The sequence below is a fragment of the Barbus barbus genome, assembly GCF_936440315.1.
Source record: "Barbus barbus genome assembly, chromosome: 42".
NCBI classification, from domain to species: Eukaryota; Metazoa; Chordata; class Actinopteri; order Cypriniformes; family Cyprinidae; genus Barbus; species Barbus barbus.
Window position 1 is genome coordinate 22,361,199 of NC_136720.1, and position 16,056 is coordinate 22,377,254.

At 36.5% G+C, this 16,056-nt stretch overlaps 1 protein-coding gene across 1 annotated transcript in view; it reads left to right on the forward strand.

The window, feature by feature from the left end:
- Positions 1–16,056, forward strand: part of LOC306861583 (dedicator of cytokinesis protein 4-like) — a 103,249-nt gene that overhangs the window by 69,803 nt on the left and 17,390 nt on the right. The window contains exons 30-45 of the mRNA XM_079403947.1: positions 80–138; positions 221–369; positions 456–541; positions 1,422–1,517; positions 3,506–3,566; positions 3,892–3,985; positions 4,067–4,215; positions 6,247–6,333; positions 6,965–7,069; positions 7,183–7,324; positions 8,517–8,683; positions 10,345–10,431; positions 10,825–11,001; positions 12,610–12,693; positions 15,458–15,577; positions 15,661–15,785. Of these exons, the coding sequence (XP_079260073.1) occupies positions 80–138; positions 221–369; positions 456–541; positions 1,422–1,517; positions 3,506–3,566; positions 3,892–3,985; positions 4,067–4,215; positions 6,247–6,333; positions 6,965–7,069; positions 7,183–7,324; positions 8,517–8,683; positions 10,345–10,431; positions 10,825–11,001; positions 12,610–12,693; positions 15,458–15,577; positions 15,661–15,785 (1,788 nt within the window). The remainder of the gene's footprint in view (positions 1–79; positions 139–220; positions 370–455; positions 542–1,421; positions 1,518–3,505; positions 3,567–3,891; positions 3,986–4,066; positions 4,216–6,246; positions 6,334–6,964; positions 7,070–7,182; positions 7,325–8,516; positions 8,684–10,344; positions 10,432–10,824; positions 11,002–12,609; positions 12,694–15,457; positions 15,578–15,660; positions 15,786–16,056) is intronic.

Consider the following 16,056-nt stretch of genomic DNA (forward strand, 5'->3'; position numbering starts at 1 on the left):
TTTGATGTCTCAATCATATTTTGAATAACTGGTATAAGAGGATGTATTTTAACAGTGTTTTCCATTCATTTGTGTTCAGGTACGGAGACATGCGTGTCATGATGGGATGTGAGATCTTTAGCATGTGGCAGAATTTAGGTAAGATGATAATATCTGAAAGTTTCAGTCCTTCTAAAGTCTTTCTTACATGAGAGATGAAAGTTTCCATCTTGTCGTACAGGAGAGCACAAGCTGAACTTCATCCCAGCGATGATCGGGCCGTTCCTGGAGGTGACACTGGTGCCTCAGCCGGACTTGAGGAACGTGATGATCCCCATCTTTCACGACATGATGGACTGGGAGCAGCGCCGAAGCGGCAACTTCAAACAGGTCATACAGCGCTCCCTTCTGGTCGCTAGTGGGACATGCAGCTATCTGACTAGTGCATAATGCCATATTTTCATTATTTGTTATAGGTGGAGGCAAAACTTATCGACAAGCTGGACAGCCTCATGTCAGAGGGGAAAGGAGACGAAACGTACAGAGAGCTCTTCAACAGCATGTGAGTGAGAGAACACATACAAACACACACTGCGAGTCCTTAGTGGGCTGAATTTGGTTTAGAGAGCAGTGATTAGATTAGCATAAAGCAATGAGACGGTAAGTAGTGGCAGGTCAGATCTCACACATCTGTGATTGTGTTTTAGTGGGTTTGTGAAGAAGTGTTTGCTTCCTATCGGAATTTCAATTTCTGCACATTTTGAACATTTTATGAGGTCAGATTTGAATCTACATAGCAGTTCTATATACAGTATAAACATATATAAAATAATATATGAATGCTCTTTTAGATATTGTGAATAAATAAACATATAGTAGATATTAATGCTGTGAGTGAATAAATATATAGTAGATATTAATGCTGTGAGTGAATAAATATATAGTAAAGTAATAAATATTTATAATATATATTAGCTGTTTTATAGTCAGTTTCATAATAAATGTAATTTTTTGTTACCAAGAAATGTCTTTGTTGAGGCCCATTTTATACACTCTACAGAAAGATATATAAATTAAATATTAATTTCAGTTGATGATGATTTTATTGATTTTCGGCTTTTGGTGTGGCAGGTGATTTTATTAATTAGCTTGTGCATCTCTCTTCTTTTTTCTGCTTTCTTTCTTTCTACTAACCGGAATAACTGTACTAAGTGAGTTTGAGTGGCTGTTGTGACATTTAATCTGTTAATATGAATTTGTTTTGTTTATGCTGCTCTGGACTAGAATTCCTCTGTTCGGTCCGTATCCTAGGTAAGATGATCACTAATCAGTGTTCTGCTGGACAGCTGTGTGTGAGTCTGTGTGAGTGTGCAGGGCATGATGGGTTATATGGTGGACAGCAGTTTGACTCGTTCTCTGCTGTGCTTGTTTTGTCTTGTCAGTCTGTTGAAGAAGATCGAGAGAGAGACGTGGAGAGAGAGCGGGATATCCCTCATAGCCACGGTCACACGGCTTATGGAGCGACTGCTGGACTACAGGTGAAATATACACAGCTGTACAGATATGCACACAATACAAATACAAGATACAAAATACTTGTAATTTAAATTAGTACATGCTGCCCCTGTGAAAAACCTCTGTTCAAAGGTTTGGGGTCAGTACTTTTTTTTTTTTTTTTTTTTTAAGAAAATAATACTTTTATTCATCAAGGATAGATTAAACTGAACAAAAGTGAAAATAAAAAATGTTATAAAAAATATTTCTTTGAGCACCAATTCAGCATATTAGAATGATATCTGAAGGTTCATGTAACATTGAAGACTGGAGTAAAGATGCTGAAAATTCAGCTCTGCACCACAGGAATAAATTACATTTTAAAATATATGCAAATATAAAACAGTTATTTAAAATTGCAATAATATTTTACAATATTACTGTTTTTACTGTATTTTTTTTATTTAAAAATGCAGCCTTGGTGAGCATTAGACTTCTTTTCAAAATATTAAAAAACGTAACTTTTGAACCTCAGTGTACAGTATATATTAGTGCTGTCAATCGATAAAAAAAAAAAATACTAATTAATCGCACATTTGTTTCTGAAATGAATCACGATTAATCCCACCTAACATTAAAGTATTTAAATATACTTTTATATTGCAATAATTTCACATTCAATCTTCAAATTAATGTACAAACAACATAGACAATATATTTTTTAATATTTGTTTAATGCCACTTTTTTGACTGAAGGCCAGTATCACTGATACCAATTAATACTGATTTCCCTATAAAAATGTTTCCCCCTAATATTTAACCATTGACTATAGCCATTCAACATTACGTCATAATTAAGGGTTAGCAATTTGAACATTTATTAGACTTCAAAAGTAACTTCGAATTTAAGTGAACTTAAAACAATCTTCACATAAACCCAATTGTGCCCCTCAGCAGAAGTTTACAGAAATTGAATAAAGTTATCAAAAACGAAATTAACTAAATACAGATGAATCCTTAAAACTATAACGTTATTGATTTCCTCTTTAGTTCTTGATAAACAGACATCACAGCAGCTGGTTATTAGGTTGTTTTGGCTGCTATTTCTTTAAGAGATGTTGCTGCTGAATGTGACGTGGATCTGACACGCATCGTATTTTCTCTCAACTCTATCTTTTCTGACCCATTTCAGTCTCTTCTAATGAGCTGATGAGTTGAATCGAGTGTGTTAGATGAGGGAGACAGTGCTAGGATGCTCCAGGACAGTTTTGAAAACCATTTCAGAGACATGTTCTTAATGTAACTCATAACATATTACATGCATGCACAGTTTTATGGCAGCTTTAATTGCCTTTTTGATAACATCATGACTTAACTGATCACGACATTGCTTGCTTGAAGTTTCTTTTGCGATTTGATGTGAATTGATATAAGCTATGCACTTTGTGCGTGTATTGAAGAGCACGCGCTGCCAGCACAGTACTGTTTCCGTGCTTGTTTGACTTGCGCCTGGCGCTGAAGTTGAAGAGCGCATCTTAAATGTCTCCTGTTTGATGTGCTCGTAAAGACGTTCTGCGACTGAATAAATGCACTTCTTGTCAGGAAAAAAGAGAGAGAATTAGCAGTGATGAGTGGGGTGGCCAACCCTAGGCCCCGCCCCTGCGTTAACGGCGTTAAATAATATTAATGCGTTAAACTAAAAAAAAAATGTATCGCCTGTTTTAACGCGCTAATTTTAACAGCACTAATATAAATATATTACTTAATTAAATTATGTATATGTATGTATGTATATATGTGTATATGTGTATATGTGTATTTACTTGCCAGTGCAATATATTGGAGTATTTTTGCATAAAACATTAGTAATACAATAGTGTAATGAAGCTACTTATTATTTCATCTCACTTTTTATTGGTGAAAAAAAAAAGTAAATAAACATAAAAAAAAAAAAAAAAATTCATTGTTCTTAATTTCTGCCTTAGTCACTTTCTCGGCTCATAGATACACAATTACACTCTTTGTTTTACAGAGACTGTATGAAGTTGGGGGAAGTGGATGGAAAAAAGATTGGCTGTACAGTCAGTCTGCTGGTATGTTTCAGTTTAATTTTTAGTGGCTTTATTTGTCTTTGTCTTTTAGATTAAATGTTTGTGAATGGTGTCATTCTGGGGCTTATTTCAAGACTACTGTGTTAACACGAGACACTTTAATTCATAGTGGAAACACTACAGTCTTTCAGCGCTGAGGGCTGTATTCTGGAGTGATTTCCTGCATTCTGCGCTTCTTTTCCAAGTCTCCTTGGTTTATACATATAAATTTGTTCATAGGAAACAGACCGACAGTGAAAATCAGTGCTGAAAAGCACTTAAAGCACTTCATATCCACACTCCACCACTCTTTGTCTCTTTTCCACAGAACTTCTACAAAACAGAGCTGAATAAAGAGGAAATGTACATCCGCTACATTCACAAGCTGTATGACCTGCATCTGAAAGCGCAAAATTACACAGGTACTCAAGCATGACGTGAACCAGAAGTAGTTTGAAGATACGGTTAACAGATCAATTCTGATGACGTGTTTATGTGTGCAGAGGCCTCATATACACTTCTGCTGTACGACGAGCTGCTGGAATGGTCAGAGAGACCCTTACGGGAGTTTCTGAGTTACCCGATGCAGAGCGAGTGGCAGAGGAAGGAGTATCTGCACCTCACTATCATCCAGAACTTTGACCGTGGAAAGGTCTGTGTTTTCTGCTATCCTCCCCGTTTTTGTGTCACGTTTACGACTATTTTTATTTAGATTAATCTATCGACTAATTTATCGATTAATCAATTAATCTAAACGATTAATTCCCCATAAAAATCCACAATTTTACTTAAGAATATTTTATTAAACTATATACTTTATTAAACCAAATGAAATCCAAATTTCTATGAAATCCCTTTTTTAAAGCAAAAGTAAAGTGCAGCATAGAGTGCAAGAAGCAAGTGTCCATCTCAGTCCAAATCACTGAAATCAAAGTTCAGTATTATAGTGTGAGAATGACAACATATCCACGTGTTCTAGTCTAATAATAATAAAAGTATAATCAAAAAACACTTTTTTTAAAGGAGTATTTACCAGAAATATTATTTACCAGAATTTATTTAGGTGAAAAATGTAAATGTGCAGTATTTCTGAAAAAAAACAACTTTTTTTTAATATATATATATAAAATCAATTAATTGGAGATGCTTTTATTAAAATTTAATGGAACCATTAAAATGGAATCCAGAAAAGAATGTAAAAGAAATAAATAATTTAACCATTAAAACATATAGAAAATATTTAAAGTATAGAAAATAGCGCTATATAAATGTAACGAGTTATTATTATTATTATTATTATTAAAAATGAAAATGGAAAAAAATAAAATGGATTTCATAGGGCCTTATAATTATAATAAATATTTTTGTGGTAATAAAAATAGATGTAAGTGAACAATAGCCTTTAAAAGTACTTAAAATACATATATAATAGCAATGATGCAATAATAATTAGTTCAAATAAATTATCAAAAGCAAGAAATCATATGGTTTTATTGAACAAAACTGTTAAAATACATAATGTATTATAAACAATAGAGCTAATGTACATTACGCATTACAACAAAGACCTGCAGGGGGCGCCGACGGCCTGACGATTGTTTTTATCTAAACTAATATTGACCAAGCACCATTTAATTCAAATATCCACTTAATCTTTAATATTTGGCCATTTCTTTAGGACAGAAATGCTATAGCTGCTGTAATTAAATGAATATGTGGACATCAAAATATGTGGGTTTCTTTCCTTTCTCATCACGTGGCTCCTCTCAGCCTGCTATTCAATTATCAGTGCTTGATTGTATTTCGAGTAGTTGTCCTTCAGAACTAAATGGCATTTACATAATCTGTAACCTCAATCACCTAATCACTTGATGAGAATAAAAATCAGTGCGTTTGTTGTCTGCTCTCCACACGGCTGAAGCCATCTGTTGTGCTGGTAGATTTAGGAAGCAAAAGGACTGAAATGCTTCCTCATAATGAATGCTGTGCATAAGAACAATACGTGGATGTGCGACAAATGTCATGGACAATTTTTTTTAGACAATATGAAATATTGCAGTTGAAAGCAAGAGCGAACACAAAAAACATTGAATCATGACATTTATTAGTACATTACAAACTAAACACGTAGTAAGAAAATATGTAGTGCATTTTCAACTCAAGATTTTAGATAATAAAAACCAGTTTATATTTTGCTACAAATATTCTTATTTATTATAATTTATATTTTTAAGTTTTTAGCCATTAAAAGAAAATTCATATAAATATATACTTTGTAGGAAAATTGTATTATTTGATTTGATTTTGATTTTAATTATTTATTTTAATGTATATTTTTAATTTCAATAATTAAAACAAAAGTAGCAGTTCTTTTTCAATGTTAAGATTGCAAGAATACATTTATATATATATTGTATATATAAATATATATTTTGTAGAAAAATATAATCTGCATTTTATTTTATTTATTTTTTATTTTATTTTATTTATTTATTTATTTTTGACCAGATATTGAATTAAGATCAGCCAAATTTCCTCACACCATCTTTTGCATTTGATCCCTCCAAATCTTGCATGCTTGACTATGTCCTTAGTTCTTAAAGTATTGATGGTGCTCTAGTGGCTCCTACTGGTGAGTTATGAAACTGCATTTGAATTAAAATACCCCTCTCTACCCCTGTAGTGTTGGGAGAACGGCATCATCCTGTGCAGAGAGTTAGCAGACCAGTATGAATCCTACTATGACTACAGAAACCTCAGCAAAATGAGGGTGAGTTGAAATTCTTTATGTAATAAGACAGTTGTTTGCATTAAGTCAGTTATTAACAGAATCACATGGAAAACAGAGTCTCATTATAGATTACCTACATTCACAGTAAATATCAACCCCTAATTGCATTGTTGATCATTTCACATGCAAAAAATGTTGGTTAATCATAAGAGAGAGAAAAAAAAAACTCCAAGAGCGCACATCCAATAGGCAAAAAGCTCAGTGTGGGTGCTCCACCTCACACGACTATGAAACAAAAAATGAACGTGGGCACACCATAGCTCCAGAAATAGAACCATATTTATTTATGTTCTCACCACAGGTGATATTTTGAGCTAACATCACCTGTGGTGAGAGCATAAATAAATATGGTTCTATTTCTGTAGCTATGGTGTGCACACTTACATTTTTTGGTTCACAATCATAAAAGAGGTCATTTACGTAGCTCTAGAAGGTACAAAAAAAAAAAAATGGTCAGAGAATATAGCTCATCTAAAACTTTATTTTTTCAGTGCAAGAAACTTTTAACTTTTAGTTGATTAAATACATCAAATGTGTACAATATGGCCCCTATAACTGAAAAAACTGTATGAACTGTATTTTCTGCTTATCATATGACTGCAAATTGCAGATGATGGAAGCTTCGTTTTATGATAAAATAATGGACCAACAGCGTCTGGAGCCAGAGTTCTTTCGAGTGGGCTTCTACGGCAAGAAGTTCCCCTTCTTTCTACGGGTATGTGTCATCCTGACATCCTGCAGCATAACAGATGTCACTGTCAGTATCTCTGAAGTCCACTTGGTGTCAGTATTAACCAGAATGTGTGTATATGTGTGTGTGTTGTACAGAATAAGGAGTTTGTGTGCCGTGGTCATGACTACGAGCGTCTGGAGGCATTCCAGCAGCGCATGCTCAATGAGTTCCCTTATGCCATTGCAATGCAACACGCCAACCAGCCTGACCAGACCATCTACCAGGCCGAAGCCCAATGTATCCTCCAGACATCTCTTCTCTTTTCCGAACACACACACATGCACACTAGAGAGTCTTATACTTGCACATTTTTTTTTTTTCTGAAGAGCTGTTCTCTTGCATTGTGTAGTTATTGTCCTAGTTCCTTTAAATCATGACAGTTTGCCCTAACTAACTGATTTACTAATTTTACTATTAGCAGCAAATATGCATTTCATGCATGTGTTACTATTTCTCATACTAAGAGTTACACATTTGAACTAATCCCTAACAGTATAAAGTGTGCAACACAGATGTTTCCACTCAGTAAATCTGGCAGAATCCTGCTAATTTAAGCAGTTTATATCAAAATTGATTGAGTTTCGTTCGGTGTGGATTAAATTAGCATTTGTATGTAAATGTGACACCCTACCTTATGTAAATTAGATTTCATGTAGAGAAAGTTTGTAATAATTCTCAATATCACATTGCTGATAAGAGTTTTACCATTTTTAAAAGTAAAAACTTGCCAGAAGCCACTTTTTTTATGCACAAAACTGATCTTATGTATGCTCTATACAGTGTCAGTGTGTAGTGAGAGATGTGTGAAGGCCTTACTACAGCAAGGTTTTTCAGAACAAGTACAAGGCGAGAGCTGCCCGCTTTAAATACACGCCCATATGGCTGAAAATCAATCCCCTCCCTCTCAGAACGCATATCAAGCGTGGAGACGGTGGGTCACAGGAGAGCGTTTGTTCAATTGATGAGACATGTACCTGGAGGCCAGGCGCTCGGTGAATATGTGACGTCCTCTTCAGCACAATTAGAGCAGACAGGGCCGGTCAAACTACGTGAGCACAGCGTTTTGTTATCCAAGCCGGTGATTAATCATTGGCCTTCCTGGACGTCTTCCCTGCTCTATTCATATTTATGCTGATGAGAAATCACGTCTGTGAGGCACGAGATGTTGGTTATTTAAACATTTGCGGAGGATGATTTCCAACTGTACTGTCTGCATTTGGGCTGGGAGTGAAGTAGGGGATACCAATGCAAAATTTGTTGTTAAACACTTATGTAATGTAATATAAAATAATATAATGAATTATTTAAATACAATTATTAATTTTATATTAATAAAGTAAACATTACTTTTAGTTGCTCAAGAAGTTATTCAAATGCGTTTGTGCTCGAGCAACACATATTGCATGTTCCTTGACGAACCTTCATGCAGATCTTCAGATCTATGCTGTCACACCAATCCCAGACAGCCAGGACGTCCTGCAGCGTGACGGCGTCCCCGACAACATCAAGAGCTTCTATAAGGTTAACCACATCTGGAGATTTCGCTACGACCGCCCGTTTCACAAGGGCACCAAAGACAAAGAAAACGAATTTAAGGTGAGCCATGAGCGTACTCTTAAATGAATTGTTTGGCCAGATATTGAAGTTCTGTCATCATTTATTTACTTTTATATCATTCCAAACCTGTATATACTGTTTTTCTACTGTGAAACACAAAATGAGATTTTTTGAAGAATGTGCTGGCTGCTGTTTTCCATGCAATTTCTGTTATGGAGACTGGAGCTTCTAAGCCTCGAAATAAGATGCAAAACCACCATAAAGGTACCATGAAAGTTGTTCATATGTCTATATTCCAAGTCCTCTGAAGTGATATGATGGGTTTGTGTGATAAACAGACCTCTGATTTGCTGTTAACTGCAGCATGTATTGTTGAATCAGTATTTGAACGAATCAGAATACTCCAGCTTTCATTCATTGAGACCTGTTTTGTATATTGGATCAATGATTCATTTAAATTGGCAGTTGCTTTATCCCAAAATAAAAACAACTTTCTAAGGATGAAAATATTGAATGATTTGGTCACAAATTTGGTCAGCTAACTTCAATGTTATTCAGTGACTAACAACTTAAACTAACAACTTAGTTTCTATTCAGTAAATCTGGCAGAATTCTGACGATTCGGGTTCTTAAAAAAGCTGTCATATGCCTTTTAGGATTTATAATTTAGTGCACGAATCATATGAACTGCCTTTACAGTGCCTTTACCATCCATTTTGAAGCTTGAAGACTCCTGACCATGTTCATTGAAAATGTATGGATCAAAACTGACCAGTAAATTCTTCAAAAAGTGTAGACGGTAGAAAAAAGTAATGCGGGTGAGTAAATAATGTGTGAGTTTTTTTATTACAGGATTTTTTATTCCATATTTTTCGGTGTTCTTTTGATGTCATTTTTTCTCATCTCCTGTGTTTCACTCTTCTTCTTCTCTCTTGTGTATTCATTCCTTCACTTCCAGTGTCTGCCGGCCTGTGTGTGTGTGTGTAGAGCTCAGGTGTTCTCTCACATGCTGCATTATTCACAGCCTCGGTCCAGAGAGGCTAATTAAAGTTTTAGGGGCTGAGAGAAGCGCTCCTTCCAAATATAATTTCCCTTCCCCTCTCACTCAATATATCCAGCATAGACAATCACAGCCTCGGCATGGATTCGATCCACCGCGGGGGTTAGATTTCCCCGACCTCCGGTGGTTACCGTGTTTGAAATAAACTGTTTAGCCTGCCAGATATTATATTTTCAGAGACACCGGGGGTACTCACCACCCCGGTCCACTTACCGCCCAGTAATAATGTCTGAAAATCTCATTTAGAGGTAAACTTCAGCTGAGACGCTATCCAGATGATACAATTATATTGGACTGAGGTGGTTTTGAATATCACAATCAAGCATCTGAAGTTCTTACAGAGCTTCCTCCGTTATACCTGCGCCAGCTCGGGTTAATTCTCAGGCTGTGCTGGATGGGAAATGAATTTATGAATGTGAAATTTAATATGTGGAGCAGTGTGGCTTGATAAGCGTACTGTGTTTCTGAGAATGAGCTGTTTAAAGAGTAGATTAAATGATATGTATTATACATACTGGAGGAGGAGAGTCATTCGTTCGTTGAATATGTTGTAACCGCTTTGCCTTATGGGATCTATTGGACTTTCTCTAACGGTTTGAACTCTGATGTGTGTCAATGAGCATTTGCTTTTGAATTTCAGAGCCTGTGGGTAGAAAGAACAACGTTAACGCTTGTTCAGAGTCTCCCAGGCATCTCACGCTGGTTTGAAGTGGAGAGGAAAGAGCTGGTAGGTAGACCCGCCATTAATTTAACTTGCATTAACTTCATTTAAGGTCAGAAACAAACTATATGCAGTCGCAGATGTGAATACTTCCCCATTAATTTAATGCATCCTTGCTGAAAGTATCTTATTGACTTAAATTTTGAACAGTAGTGTTGGTCAGAAAGCCCATTTAAAAACTGGTTATTGGATTAAAATAAAGAAAAACAATAAGAATTGCAATAAAAGCTAGAAGTTGAAGCTAGAATCTTTTACACTCCCAAGCTTGCATAAGGTATGTTTCAGGCTTACAAACTAAATTTGGTGTTTTTCTAAAGTTCTCCAAATAATGAATGAAAGATTTTTTCAACCATTGTTTTTGGCTTGTTGGCGAACTTCACTGTTTTTTTTTGGCCCCAGGTGGAGGTGAGTCCTCTGGAAAACGCTATCGAGGTCATCGAGAACAAGAACCTGCAACTGCGGACGTTGATCACGCAATGTCAAACCCGGCAGATGCAGAACATCAACCCTCTGACCATGTGTCTCAATGGAGTCATCGACGCGGCTGTCAACGGAGGTCTCGCTCGCTATCAGGAGGTTGTATATTAGACGAATTCCAAGTCCTCACTGATGCAAGACCACCTCATGTTTGAAAACTGTATACACACTCTCTCAAGGTTGTCTCCCGGTGTCCTCTGCCAGAGAACACAGAACCTTCAGATGGCCGAAGGGAATTCTGGGATACCTTCGGAGTTCTAATGCGTGGTTAGCCTGTCCGAAAGAGAATATCTTGGCCGTAACTTCCCTGTGCACTCTGCCGATAAACTACAGAAACAGTAGCATTGAAAGAAGAATCATTCCCCTTGTGAAACTCTGGGAAAATCTAAAGTATCTCAAAGAAGTCATATTCTGAGCGAATACAACAGATCTTTCCATATCGTACGAGTGCTTGTTGCATAGCAACCTCGCTTTAGTGTCACTGCAGTATTTACCTTGATAGACTTGGAGAGCAGCTTTAAAGAGGAGAGTCGACTGTATACAGGCAAGTTTGTGTTTGTACATGTTCCAGAATGTACATTTGCACTAAATTCAGTTCATGTAGGCTGAGCGTCCTCAGGCTGAAGGTCTGGGATGAGCAGCAGTTAATGTATTTGGAGTGCAAACATGATAGCATTGCCAATTAGTTGTTTATTGAGCATTCCAGCTGTTGGCGTTAATATTTACTCGCGTTTCTGCGCTTTAAGGTCAGCCCTCGAGGAAATTCAACTCTGAAATTCCTCTCATTTGCAAGCCCCACGCTTTTAATTGGCTCGGCCTAACGATTTTCAGACTTTCCTGATAGTTGCGTCTTCTCCAGAAGTTCAGAGAGAATATCATTTAGTAAGGCAGAGGTATGTTTATTCCATTCCTTAAATTCTTGTGAAAATTATTCACAAATACTCAAGTAATTGTGCCGGAGTTCATCACATTCAAAGGGCATTCGACTGCTTGCGATCTGCAGGCATAGCAGGTAGCTGCAATTAAATGTAGTAGCTCAGTGCAAGTCAGTGGTATTTTTATTCCATTAAATGCTCACAAACGTTTCTCAAAAGATATTGTAGAGTATGGCACTACAAGGTCATTGTTTTTAATATAATATACAGTAATATAATATAATATAAAGTTGCCAAAATCAATGACTTCTGGACACTTTGTCGCTAAAACTCACTGTGATTGTGAGTGGTTTTAGTGATGTGCAGGTGCAGTGTGCAGCTGCAGTTTAAATGGGCATCTGCTGGTAGCATTCGCCTGGTGTTCAGGCCAAATGTCATATTCGAGGCAATGGAAAAATCTGCATGCTGGAATCTTTGAAGTCTGAGAGTTTTGCCTCCTGAAGCTCGCCCACTCTTTCTTTGGCGATACCAGTCCATCGTCCTTGGAACAGATCGGACACAGATACACCGTCTGTTCTTTCTCCTTCCCCTTAAGCTTAGAAGATCTGAAAACATGCATGTTAAGCTCACGTTCTTGCACTTTATTTGGTTTCAGCACTTCATGTCCCTTAAAACAGAAAGTTAATCATGTTTTGACTAAACTATGCATGATATTGTTTGCTGAAGATGTCAAGGTAAATTCTAACTTACACCACAAAAGGTGTGGAGGCTGGCGAGGCACAATGCATTGTGGTTACGGAGTGTAATTTTGTGTCTCTTTTATTTCTTGCAGGCGTTCTTTGTGAAGGACTACATCATGAATCACCCCGAAGACGGAGACAAAATCAGCCATCTTCGAGAACTAATGTTTGAGCAGGTTTGTCTCAAGAAACCAAATCTAATCTAAACCAGATTTTACACACATTTATGTTTTGCGCTCATCATTCATGTCTGTTTCTCTGCCGGCGTTTGCCGTTATGATCTGCACAAGCTGGGTTTCTGTTGGTCTCACTTCTTCCCTTCGTGCCCGTGCTGCTTAGTAACCAGGAAATCTCCAGAGCCGAGCACATGATGCTGTTGTCTAGACTGTAACCATAGATATAAGCCAGTTACAAGCATGAAAGTGAACTTTTAAAGACTGAAGGGGGAGAAAATATTTTGCTGATCATTTAATTATGAAGCGAGCTGTTTAAAAGACAACATGAAATAAAAATGGATCCTGTTTGCTGCTTTAATAAACTATCTTTCATCTTATTACTCTTGATTTGTTAGATCTTTGTTTACATAAAATTCATGCTGAATAACTGCAAGCAGAAAATGTTCATTATCAGCTCATTTTCGATTGTTTTACACATTGCAACTTTTTTGTTGATAATTTGCGACTTTATTTCTGACATTTGAGACTTATTTCTCACTATTGAAACTATTTCACAATTTTGGCTTCATTTCTTATAATTCCAACTGTATTTCTAATGTTTGAGGCTTATTTCTCGCTAATGAGACTTTCACAGTTTGAACTTGATTTTTATGATTGTGCCTTATTTGGGATAATTGCAACTATATTTCTTATATTTGAGATTTATTTCACGCTGTTGATAGTATTTCACAATTTGAACTTCATTTCTTATAAGTATGACTTTTTTCTGATAATTGCGACTATTTTTCACATTTGAGAATTGTTTCTCATTACTGAGGCCTTTCACTTATTTGCGTCTTCATATTTTGACAGATGTTTTTTACATTATAACACACTTTTTTTCTCTTTTAGCAACTCTGGTATTTGAAACCATCTTTCATAATTCAGTCTATCACTGTAATACAGGTGCATCTCCAAAAATTAGAATATCGTGAAAAACTTTTTTCAAAAAGTGAAAATTTCATATATTCTAGATTCATTACATGTAAAGTAAAACATTTCAAAAGTTTTTTTTTTGTTTTAATTTTGATGATTAGAGCTTATAGCTCATGAAAGTCAAAAATCCAGTATCTCAAAATATTAGAATATTTACATTTGAGTTTCAATAAATGACCATCCCTACAGTATAAATTTGGGGTATCTCTTGTTCTTTGAAACCACATTAATGGGGAAGACAGCTGACTTGGCAACGGTCCAAAAGACAATCATTGACACCCTCCACAAAGAGGGCAAGTCACAGAAGGTCATTACTGAAAGTGGTGGCTGTTCACAGAGTGCTGTATCAAAGCATATTAAATGCAAAGTTGACTGGAAGGAAGAAATTGGATAAGAAAAGGTGCACAAGCAACAGGGATTGCTTGAGAATACGGTCAAGTAAAGCCGATTCAAACACTTGGAAGAGCTTCACAAGGAGTGGACTGAAGCTGGAGTCAGTGCATCAAGAGTCACCAAGCTCAGACGTCTTCAGCAAAAGGGCTACCAAGCCACTTCTGAAACAGAAACAACAGAAGCATCTTACCTGGGCTTCGGAGAAAAAGAACTGGACTGTTGCTTAGTGTTCCAAAGTCCTCTTTTCAGATAAAAGTAAATTTTGCATTTAATTTGGAAATCAAGGTCTGGAGGAAGACTGGAGAGAGGCACAGAGCCCAAGCTGCTTGAAGTCATTGTGTGAAGTTTCTGAAGTCAGTGATGATTTGAGGTGCCGTGTCGTCTGCTGGTGTTGGTCCATTGTGTTTTATCAAGTCCAGAGTCAATGCAGCCATCTACCAGGAGATTTTGGAGCACTTTATGCTTCCATCTGCTGACAAGCTTTATGGAGATGCTGATTTGCTTTTCCAGCAGGACTTTAGCACTTCCAAGTGGTTTGCTGACCATGATATTACGGTGCTTGATTGCCAGCCAACATGCCTGACCTGAACCCCATATGGAATCTCTGGGATGTTTTCAAGAGAAAGATGAGAAACAGTTGATCCAACAATACAGACGAGCTGAAGGCTCAATAGTGCCTCAGGCTGATCGCTTCCATGCCATTCCTCACTGATGCTGGAGTTTGTGCTAAAGGTGCCCCGACCAAGTACTGAGTGCATAAATTAACATCATTTTAAACATACCTTTACATAACTTGAACTTTTCTGTTTTGCAAATCCTTTTTTTTTTATTGATCTTAGGAAATATTATAATATTTTGAGATACTGGATTCTTGACTTTGAGTTGTGAGCTCTAATCATCAAAGTTAAAACAAATTTTTTTTTAAAAATGTTTTACTATGGAACGAATCTACATGTAATGAATCACTTTTTGAAATAAGTTTCGAAAGAATTTTTTTTTCACAACTTTTTCACAATATTCTAATTTTTTGAGATGTACCTGTATATCTCACATTAGCAACTTTGTCACAGTTTGGACATTTATTTCTAATAACTGCGAATAATTGCAAATTAAGTGTTTTTCTCGCAGTTGAGGCTGTTTTTCAAAATCGAGTCCCACATTTACAGTATACTGCAGCTTATACTTTATTTCTTGCATTATTTTAAAGAACAAAAAAAGTGGGTGGGCAAAAGTTTTTGCTTAATAATATATAGCCTACTTTTCATGATTTATTCAAATCTCAGTGGATACAATCATGTCTCTCACCTACATTATTTACCACTAAATATTCTGTTTTAATTAATTACTCAGGTTAAAATGCATTGTCAAGACTATTGCACATTTTTTTGTCCTTCAGGCTCACATACTGGAGTTTGGTTTGACGGTGCATGAGAAGTTCGTTCCTCAGGACATGCGGCCTTTGCACAAGAAACTGGTGGATCAGTTTCATCTGATGAAATCCAGCCTTGGCATACAGGTGCATGTCAGCAGTCAGATTCTTTCTGATTTCCCAAGCCGTTCGTCGTGCACTCATCCTTCTGTCTTTCCCACGCTCTGAAGGAGTTTCCAGCCTATGTGCGAGCCAGTCCGATCCACTTCACCAACGGAAGCCCTCGAGCCGGAAGAAACTCAGCACCCAACATAATGAGTACAGAGGGAGGAGCGCGTGTGGTGTCACGCCGCAGGTGAGGAGCTCTTTTTGGGGTTGAGTCGGAAATTTGGGTTTTTCCAGTGGCTAGTGCTTGTATCTAGAGAGCAGGATAGCTAATAGAAGATACAATGTTCATATATACAGTGTATATATATATATATATATATATAAGTAGGGTTGGGGATGAGGAATTGGACGCAATACATTTTTCTCACTTTCTGAGGATAGCGTTATATGCTTGCATTCTTCCCACTGACTCAAAAATTAATTGATTTTTAATTAATTTATGATCGAAGATGATGATT